At 37.4% G+C, this 11201-nt stretch overlaps 1 protein-coding gene across 1 annotated transcript in view; it reads left to right on the forward strand.

Annotated features, from left to right (window-relative positions):
- The window catches only part of CEP97 (centrosomal protein 97), a 38733-nt gene extending 33451 nt beyond the window's left edge, over positions 1–5282 (forward strand). The window contains exon 12 of the mRNA XM_055416195.2: positions 408–5282. Coding sequence (XP_055272170.2) covers positions 408–1112 — 705 coding nt within the window. The 3' untranslated portion in view covers positions 1113–5282. The remainder of the gene's footprint in view (positions 1–407) is intronic.
- The last annotated feature ends 5919 nt before the right edge of the window (positions 5283–11201 follow it).

The raw sequence follows: 11201 nt of genomic DNA on the forward strand, positions 1-11201 counted from the left end.
GAAATGGATATCTAGCATGAGACTTCCATTTTAGAGAATCTACTCATATTAATAGGTTCTGTTGTATCTTGTTAAATAGACTTCAGTGTGTTGAGAACCTTATTGACCCCTTAGTCAGCTGTATGTGTGTTATTGTGCTTCTGATTATCTTTCTAGTAGGAGCAAGTGAATTGCTTTGGCCCATCCCTGCTTTTCTGTTTTCCAAAAACGTGAACCACTTTTGCCAACCAGGTCTAAGATGGGGGTGCTGTGGAAAGGATCAGGGGAGTCAGGACATTTCTAACTCCAGTTTTGCCATCTGCCGTTTACCAACTTCCTCAGTGTAGGGGAGAAAAAACCCTCAAAGGACAGTTGTAAAATAGGCATGATTTATATTTTGTAGTGAAACTGTATCCTTTGGTTTGCAGGTAAGGTCTCTACAAGCTTGGCAACAGACTGTGGACCAGCATCTAAGTTCCTGCCATATTGATGTTCCCCCTATATCAAGTACTCTGGTGCCATCTAAACCTCCTTTATTCACCCAAAGTCAGAAGCCATCTACTGATCAAAATTCTGATTGGTTCATTGCTCCTGATGAAGCTCCTCAAGAGAAATCCTTACCAGAATTTCCAGACTCTGGTTTTCATTCCTCCTTAACCGAACAAGTTCACTGTTTACAGGATTCTTTGGATTTTGAAAAAAGTTCCACAGAAGGTAGTGAAAGTTCCATAATGGGGAATTCCATTGACACTGTCAAGTATGGCAAAGAGTCAGACGTAGGGGATGTTAGTGAAGAACATGGAGAATGGAGTAAGGAAGGCTCAAACAATGAGCAGGATAATAGTCTGCTTGAACAGTATCTAACTTCAGTTCAGCAGCTAGATGATGCTGATGAGAGGAGACATTTTGATGAAGGGACGGGAGATAGTAAGCTTCACCTACTTCGTTCCCCTGAAAAGTTAGACGTCTTATCTGATAGTGCTTCTGTAGATGTTGCTCATGGTGTATCTCCTGCTTTGCAATATGAAGTCAGCCAGACACCAGAGAATTGTGAATTAAATGCAGAAGGACAAGAGCAGCAGTCAGAATGTGATTCTACATTTCAGGTATTGCATGTTGGTATTATTGTGTAGCATGTCTGGTTGCTTGAGAAGCAGAAGTCTATTTAATTTAAGAATATTTTCAGTTGGCTTTTTTTGGGAGGGAAGAAGAATATTTCTCCCAATTTTGTTACTGTTTTTCCCCCCTGCAACCTCAGTACTGAGCTAAACCTTCCTTTTTGTTTTGTTAGCTTTTTATTTAGCTATAATGTATCAAACAATATTTATATTGAAAGCCACATGCACTTTATTAACAACTAAATTGCATCAACAGTGTTCCAATGTTTTGATGTATTCATTTCCTTTCAGAAATAAACTAGAATACCTTAAACAAGATAGAAATTTTACCTTAAAGATACAAATAAGAGAATTTTAATTCTTCTGTATGTGAGAAAGTTAATTATGAGGAATGTAATTTGCTACAGTAAATATAAATGACAAATAGGAGGATTGTGAACTATTGAAATTTGCCAGCCTGTTTGGAGTAAGAACATGTGTTTTTAAGCCTTTTTCCTCCCTATGAATCCACGAAAGACTTCTTGTAAGCAAACAGGAAGAAAAGGTAAGATGATAGGATTTTTCAGTGGGGATAATTAAATTGTTTCATGGAAAACTTGAATGTTATGTATCAATTTTAACATATGAAGCACAGTTTCCTGTCCAGAATTAAAGTGAAGCTTGTTTAAAGGGCAACACAAGAATATTTCTGTTAGGTATAGGCTCCATTCACTTAATATCCCAGCAAACATTTATTATCTTTTCATTTAGTGATTTTTCACCCTATAGATAAACATTCCCTGGTGGCTCAGTTGGTAAAGAATCCACCTGCAATGTAGGAGACCTGGGTTCGATCCCTGGGTCAGGATGATCCCCTGGAGGAGGGCATGGCAACCCACTCCAGTATTTTTGCCTGGAGAATCCCCATGGACAGAGGAATCTGGCAGGCCACAGTCCATGGGGTCACAGAGTCAGACACGAGTGAGTGACTAAGCACATGCACAGATAAGCATTTATGTGCCAATATATTGCCAGAAATTAATGTACGCTTTCTTTGTTCCTGCTTTATATTTTGCTTATATATTTCAGCAGAGGCCCATGGTCATTTACTTCGCTCTTGACCTCATAGAAAAGAACATTTAAAATAATACCAGTGGTAGAATAGGAATGACATTTTTTATAAGGACTATTTTCCATCTAAACCTGAAAAAGTGCCACATTTGGAAGACAACTTAATGGTGGTAAAGAAATAAACCTCATTTATTTCTTTATTCATTGAAAAGAGTATATATCTGTAACTCCAGGAAGAAATTATAATATTGTATTTGAATGTTAATAAATGCATTCGCAAATCAAGGATAATTTTTGGAACCTTGAGATTCTAATCTTTGAGAATGTTCTAGTATCATTGAACACACATATCTGACTTCCCCCCAGTCTGTGTGTACAAGGATTTAAAACTATGGCAATAATTAAGTGTTCTCTAAACTTAGGTGCTAAATATGTATTCGTTATTCAGTTACAGTCACTAGGTCCCCTTCTTTGAAGTTACATAAAATAAAAGCTGATCCTTCCAAGAATAAAGTCAGGGACCACATGTTATACTATGTTGAAAGTTAGAAACATTTCTTCACTGGGGGTAAGATGTACTTTTCTTGGTTTTTAAATATGTAGCACTCAGGTTGAGAAAACTTGGATTTCATTCTCAGAAATCCAGAATCTCTTGCAAAGGAAAGATTTTCTCTCTTATAAACAAACAGCAGTCTTACATTCAAAAGATTTTCCCTAAGTGAAGCATGTGTAACATTGATGTGTGTTAAATAAAAATAGAATTTTTAACTTTTTTGAATAATGCTGATTATCTTTCCTGAATGATTTTTAATTTCTTCTTAAATCTACCCTATTTTTCTATTTTATAGTTAAGTGCCTCTTTTGCGTCCCGTAGTTAGACAAAGGAAAACCAACTTGCACTGCACTGGTACCAAAGTGCTGCTTCATGGTGCATTAATTACTTGTTAATTTCTCATAAAAGCTCCTGAAATGTTGTGGTTCAGTATTACCTAGTGGGTTTCTGCCGACGTCTCCGCCCTCTTCTTTTTTTTGAGAAATGGCAAAACACAACTGAATTCATTTGAACGTTAGCGTTTACAAGCAAGATTTCCTTTTTTTACCTTTGCCTTGTTTTTCTAGCCCATAAATGGTATTCAGCATACTTTTAATTTGAAATTGGCAGAATATGATAATAACTAATATCCTACTCTTCATTCTGTTCAACTTTACTATTGTTTTGAAGTGCAAGAATATTAAGTAGCCCCCAAACTTGACTGTACAGATTATCTTGAATGTAAATAGGAGGAAAATAATGTATATTAGAATGCAGGAAAACTGTGGCATAGATAATATATTTTAATAGGTTTACAGTGTAATTTAAAATTATTTAACCAAGATATTTCGTTTTAACTCTGTGGGCTCTTCATTGGTCTGGCTGAAGAGGGAATGGGCCTCATATAGTTTGGGAAGTTGAGGTTTACCACAGTATTCGTGTTTTTCTAATAGATGTTTAGTTCAGCTGTGCTATTTTAATTCAACTCTCTTGATTTATGGCCAATTCAGTATATCAATTAAATATTTCTTCAGAAGCACAGAATCATACCATGTGAGATTGTCTATTCTAATCTCTTTGTTTTAAAGATAAAACTAAAGCACAGAGAACTTAGATGACTTTTCTGAGGTTATAGCTAGTTTATAGGAAAAGAAAATGTGGAAACTTAAAAGTTACTGTATTCCAGAATTTTATTATACACATTCTATTATTATTTTTAGTAGGTCAGTAGAAAGTCTGTACATATTTTTCATTTTCTTTGAAAGCAAAAAACTACTTCTACGAGAGCTAGAGCTCTACCACTCAAGGCAGAGTTGCTTGTAGAAAACAATTGATTTGTTCAGAACCCTGAGTGAATTTTCTCCCAAAAATGTGATTTGATTAAAATGGTTTTTAAAGAGTAATGCAGTAGAAACTAACATTTGGAAAGAATAATTACATCTTGGAGTCTATTTCATTGATGACAGGAAGTATAACAGATTGCTGAGATATATAAAATTTTTTAGTGAAAAGCTAGTTTGATTATATTTCATCTTCAGTTTCTCAGAACAACAGCTGTTAAAGTTTAACTCTCCTGATATGCAGAAAGCTTCAATCATGACAGTTGATATAAATAATATAGTTTGATTTTATAAATTCAATTATAAAAGGCCTTATAATATGCATGTTTTTAGGAAAATATTTAGCCACACAGTTGTTAGTATATATGGAGAATACTTCATTCTTGAATATGTGGGTGCCATTCTTGAGCGTGGATTTATCCTTTGTTTTGGATTATTTTAAATATATAAACACCATAATAGTGTATTTTCCTGTTAATCTACTTAAGATAGGTCTAGCTCCACTTTTAATAAGTATTTTGAGAAACAACATGGACTTAAGATATACTGTCTCCCTTTAGTTAGATAGTTTTTTTGGCACCAATTCTTAGACTTGGATTTATAACAATAATATATAAAAAAATTTTTTTTCTGGAGAATTAAGACGTAATAAAAAGGGAAAATATAAAATGAGTCTGGTCAGTTTCCCACTTGCAAGTGAAAAGTGAAAGACTTGATTATTTATTTTGCCACATATTTATTGTAATATTTTAACTTTTAAATATATGACCTCCTTATTTATTAAATAAAACAAAAATGGTCTGTAAGGGACATTCTAAGCATTTTTAGTGATATTGTTTTCATTGATCAAACCTATTGTGCCATATTAAATTTAAAAGTCAAGTAAACAGAGTAGTCCTCATAGCCCTGAAAGAAACAGATAATTAGTTGTCTTTCAAAAATGAGGTGCTTTTAATTTGTGAATGAGTAGAAATCATACCATAATTTAATTTCTTAATTGATTTTAGTGGATCACAGGAATCACTCTGTAGAGGCTTTGTTCATTTTCTGATTGTTTCTTTGAGTGTTTTGTAATCATTTTACTATTAACAATATGAGTTTAAAAATAATTTGACTTTTCAGTGTTTTTAGGTTTCTCTTTAATTTTATTGTAGAAATAGTAGATGATTTAAAGTAGTTGTGGATTGTTTTATGAAGGTTTAATTTATATTATACTTAATTTGTATTTGAGTCTCTAATTCTAAATAAAAATTTGTATATGTGTTTGAGTGATTCGTTTGTTTGTTATAATGATTAGTTGTGTGGTTGTAAGAAGAGGAAGACTTGAGATTTTTTTCTTTTGGGCATGTCCAGAAGAAAGGCCATTTGAAGACACAGCAAAAAGGCAGCCATCTATAAGCCAGAAAGAGAGGTCTCATCAAACACCAAACCTGCTGGCATCCTGATCTTGGACTTCTAGCCTCCAGAAATATGAGAAAACAAATTTAAGTCACTCAATCAGTGGAATTTTCTTATGGCATCTTAAGCACAATAATATAGTTGGTTAATTAAGAATTGATTGAGCAAGAAATAGTAAAAAATGATATATATTCCTTAACATAGTTCTTTATTGAAATATAATTGATGTAAAATGAACTGCATATATTTAAAAAAAATTTTGATGCATTTTGACACATGCCCATAAAACCATCACAACAGTCAAGAAAATGAACATACTCATCACCCCTGAAAAATTCATCATATCCTTCATAGCTCATCCTTCTGCTTTGGTTTCTTTTACTCAGCTTAATTATTTAGAGATTCACCTGATAGTTCATTCCTTTTTATTGCTGAGTTGTATTCCATTGTATGTATTTGCTATGATTTGTTTGTTTTTGAGTTCTTCCAACCTTAAAAGTTTTCCTCCAGTTTTACAGAGAAATAGTTGACAGAACATTGTGTGAGTTTAAGGTGTACAACATTTTCACAATAAGGTTAGTTAACATATCCATAACTTCACAGTTATAATTTTGTGTGTGTGTATATGTGTTGAGAACTTCTGAGATCTATTCTCTTGGACTTTCCTGGTGGTGCATTGGTTAAGATTCTGCCTGCCAATGCAGGGGACATGGGTGTGATCCTTGGTCCAGGAAGATTGCCCATGCTGCAGGGCAACTAAACCGGTGTGCCACACTATTGAGCCCATGCACCCTGGAGCCTATACTCTGCAACAGAATAAGCCACCACAATGAGAAGCCCAAACACTGCAACTGGAGGGTAGCCCCTGCTTGCTGAACCTAGAGAAAGCCTGCACGCAGCAATGAAGACCCAGCATAGCCATGAAAGTGACACTCAGTCGTGTCCGACTCTTTGCAGCCCCATGGACTACACAATCCACGGAATTCTCCAGGCCAGAATTCTAGAATGGGTAGCCTTTCCCTTCTCCAGGGGATCTTCCTAACCCAGGGATTGAACCCAGGTCTCCCACATAGCAGTCAGTTTTTTTTTTTTTACCAGGTGAGCCACATTGGAAGCCCAGCATCAGTTCAGTTCAGTTCAGTTGCTCAGTCGTGTCTGACTCTTTGCGACCCCATGAATCACAGCATGCCAGGCCTCCCTGTCCATCACCAACTCCTGGAGTTCACTCAAACTCATGTCCATCAGGTCAGTGATGCCTTCCAGCCATCTCATTCTCTGTCATCCCCTTCTCCTCCTGCCCCCAATCTCTCCCAGCATCAGTCTTTTCCAGTGAGTCAACTCTTCTCATGAGGTGGCCGAAGTATTGGAGTTTCAGCTTTAGCATCAGTCCTTCCAATGAACACTCAGGACTGATCTTTAGAATGGACTGGTTGGAGCTCCTTGCAGTCCACGGGACTCTCAAAAGTCTTCTCCCAACACCACCGTTCAGCATAGCCATAAATAAATAAGATCTGTTAGCAAGTTTCAAAGAGTTTTATGCTATCATGTTTTAACGTTTGAGTCTCATTTCGAGTTAATTTTTGTGAGTGGTGTAAGATAGGGCTTTGATTTCATTCTTTGGCATGTGGATATCCAGTTTCCCAACATCATTTATAGAAGAGACTGACATTTCCCTATTGAGTACTCTTGGTTCTCATCAAATATTAGTTGACTGTATATGCACAGGTTTATTTCTGGCCTCTCAATTCTTTTCCATTGTTCTATATGTCTTTTATGTCAGTGACATGCTGTTTTGACTACTATTGCTTTGTCATCAGGAAGCATGATGCCTCCTACTTGGGTCTTTTTTTCTCGGTTTTGGCTTTTGGGGTTCTTCTGTCAGTCCATATGACTTTTGGGATTTTTTCCCCCTATTTTTGTAAAATAACACCATTGGAATCTCATTAAGGATTACAATCTAGATGGCTTTGGGTAATTTATTATTTTTAATGTTTATTTTTATTTGTTTGGCTCTGCCAGGTCTTAGTAGCAGCATGCAGCATTTTTGATCTTTGTTATGGCATTTGGCATCTTTAGTTGTGGCATGTGAACTCTTAGTTGCAGCATGTGAGATCTAGTTCCCCAACCAGAGATCAAACCCAGGTCCCCAGCATTGACAGTGTGGAGTCTTAACCACTGGACCACCAGGGAAATCTGGGGGATACATTTTTAGTATTGTATATCCAATGAGAAATTTTCGTAGTTATGGTCTTTATATTTTTGTTACAAAGCATTTAGTTTCTGGCATATTGTAAGAATTGACATTTCAAAATTAAATTATTCCATGGAACTTTTCTGCTTAAGAATCTGCCTGCCAATGCAGGGGAAAAGGGTTCGAGGCAAGTAGGCCCATGCGCCACACTACTGAACCTGAGCTGTAGGGCCCCAGAAACACACCTACTGATGCCCGCATGCCCTGGAGCTCATGCTCCACAAGAGAAGCCACCACAATGAGAAGCCTGCCCATAGCAACTAAAGAGTAGCCCCCACTCACCACAACTAGAGAAGGCCTTCACACAGCAATGAAAACCCAGAGAAGCTATAAATAATTTAAAAAATAAAGAAACCCAAACCTATAATGCACCGTTTCAATTTTTATTTCTTTAAAATAGAGACCCTAAAAAGCTCTCATAAAACCATTCAAATACAGAATACCTCTGAATAATTTCTCCCTCTAATCTTTGATAATTTTCTTATCCATACCTAACGCAATAGCAGTTTTTTGTTTTACTCCTTTAAGTAATTAAATTTTGAGTTTTTCTAAAGCACTCAACTATTTGTTTTCCAAAGATACTTTCTTTTTACACTTGATTTCAAAGGTTCATATAATAGACAACTATATCGTATCATTATAACAACATTTTAAGTGTCATAAACTGGTTGAGAAACTGAACTCAAGTTGGTGAGAATGGAAGCACATGCTCTGGAGAGAGGACTGAAAGCAAACCAGCAGAATAAGATTCTTCCAGATTTAGATTAACTAACATAGGGCTGAGAAGATATCCTTTCAAAATGTAATAAATTGAAACTTGACTCTCAATTTGATGATTAGGTGGATATTTGTAATTGTTTTAGACATATCTGAATCAATAAGGGTGGTGTTGTTCAGTTGCTAAGTCATATCTGACTGTGACCCCATGGACTGCAGCAGTTTCCAAACTTTCTGATAATCAAAATATGGGGGGGGGTTCATATTGCATGATCCTACATATATGACATTCTGGAAGAGGCAGCATTATAGGGAAAGAAAAAAGGATTTGTGATAGCCAAGAGTTGAGGAAGGGTGAGGCTGCATGTTGGACTTTTTAGATGATGAAGTTATTCTGTACCGTACTGTGGTTGTGGATACATGATTCTAGATATTTGTCAAGACCTCTACGGTAGTACACAAAGACTGAAGTTTCACTATATGCATATTTTACTCCCCAGATCTCAACTAGGATATCAGGGAGGGGGTGTCTCAGGATGGAGTGAGGACTAGGATGTATAAATCTAACTGTATTACAGATGAATGACATAAACTCCCTGAGAGAGAGAAGAAAAAGGGAAATGACGTAAGTAACTTCAGAAAATTGTTTTGTGTAGTGTAAATATCTTAGTCTGTTTGGCCTGCTATAACAGAATACCATAGACTGGGGGGCTTATAAACAACAGAAATTTATTTTTCACAGTTCTGCAGGCTGGAAATCCAAAAACAAGGCTTTCAGTGTCTGGTGGGGGCTAGCTTTTCTCACTGTATTATCACATGGTGGAAGGAGTAAAGGAAGCTTTGGAAAGAGTGGAATAAAGGAATAGATGTTGAGTCTGAAAAAGGGAAAAGATATTCCCAAACAAGGCAACAAATTCAGCCGAAGCTGTGAGCTTTTATTTCTTGGAAAGGAAGTGTTCCAAGTCAAAGCTTCATGTGTGAAAGACTGCCCTTCCCAACACGAAGTAATTACGGTTAAATGAAGTCATAAGGGTGGGGCCCTAACCTGAAGAGAATGGTGTTATAAGAGGAGGAGACACCAAAGAGTTCTCATTCCGTCTGCCATGTCAGGTCACAGAAGGTGTTTATCATATTTATCTACAAGCCAGGAAGGGAACTCTCACCAGGAACTGCTGCCTCTTGAGAAAATAAACTTCTAGCTTCCAGAACTGTGAGAAAATAAACTGTTGTTTAGGCCACTCAGCCCATGGTATTTTACTGTGGCAGCCTTAGTAGATTAATACAGGTACCAAATACCTCTTCTAGTCTCCTACCCTTGGCAGCATCCTCTCACTGTCTGTGGTGTTTTGGAATAGGGTGGATGGTAGCCAATGTGACAGCAGTCACGTATTTTGAACAATGGCTTGGTGGCTCTTGATGCCCCAATTTCATGCACTTGTTCCAAGGAGGAAACAGGAGCTGAATCAGGAGCTGTCATGGGCTCAGGAGGGCTTATGCTGCCAGTTTCTGAAATTGCGTTTCCCACTCTTTGTGACCCTATGGGCTGGAGCCTGCCAGGATCCTCTCTCCATGGGATTTTCCAGGCAGGAACACTAGCGTGGGTTGGCATGCCCTCCTCCAGGGGATCTCCCCTACCCAGGGATCGAACCTGCACCTCTTACATCTACCTGCAGTGGCAGGCGAGTTCTTTACCACAAACACCATCTGGGAAGCCCCAGATTTGCTGGTGAATATCCCTCAAGTTAGCTGCATCAGAAACAGGCTTAATTTGCTTTTTTTACTTAAATTTAGGCTCCACTCTTTGTTTTACTTAGAGAAATAAAGTTTAGTAACTTTAGCATCTAAACTATTTCTGCAGGTAGGTCAGAAATGACTAGGTCCTTTGGTTTCGTATCAAAAATACAAACCTATGTTCTCATTTTTTTTTCCACAGCTCAAAGATTATCATAAATTCAACATTTTGAAATTCCTTCAGTTCAGTTCAGTTCAGTCACTCAGTCGTGTCCGAGTCTTTGCGACATCGTGAATCACAGCACGCCAGGCCTCCCTGTCTATCACCAAATCCCGGAGTTCACTCAAATTCATGTCCATCGAGTCGGTGATGCCATCCAGCCATCTCATTCTCTGTCGTCCCCTTCTCCTCCTGCCCCCAATCCCTCCCAGCATCAGAGTCTTTTCCAGTGAGTCAGCATGGAAGTGGCCAAAGTATTGGAGTTTCAGCTTTAGCATCAGTCCTTCCAATGAACACCCAGGACTGATCTTGATTAGGGGATTCAAGAGGAAGAGATTTGGGATACTCTCCTAGGTACTTTTCATTTGTTTTCTCACTTATTTCTAAGAGCAGATAGTGTTGCACCTAATTTACAGTTGAGGAAGCAAACTCAGAGAAGTTAAGTAATTTGTCTGGCATGGCAATGCTAGTAAGAGACAAAGCTGTGAATTAGACTCATTCAGGCTAGGATCCACAGTGCGTGTTTTTTTGTACAGTGGGATTCTGCCTTACACCCAACTAAACACAGAGTTCCAAAGAAGAGCAAGGAGAGACAAGAAGGCCTTCTTCAAAGAACAGTGCATAAAAATAGAGGAAAACAACAGAAGGGGAAAGACTAGAGATCTCTTCAGGAAAATTGGAAATATCAAGGGAAACTTTTGCCCAAAGATGGGCTTAATGAAAGACAGAAATGGTAGAAACCTTGTAGAAGCAGAAGAGATCAAAAAGAGATGGAAAGAAAACATGGAAGAACTATACAAAAAAGATCTTAATGAACTGAATAACCACGATGATGTAGTCAGTCACCCAGAGCCAGACATTCTGG

This window comes from Moschus berezovskii, chromosome 1 (genome assembly GCF_049115385.1).
Source record: "Moschus berezovskii isolate FMDL1 chromosome 1, NW_MosBer_1.0, whole genome shotgun sequence".
Lineage (NCBI taxonomy): Eukaryota > Metazoa > Chordata > Mammalia > Artiodactyla > Moschidae > Moschus > Moschus berezovskii.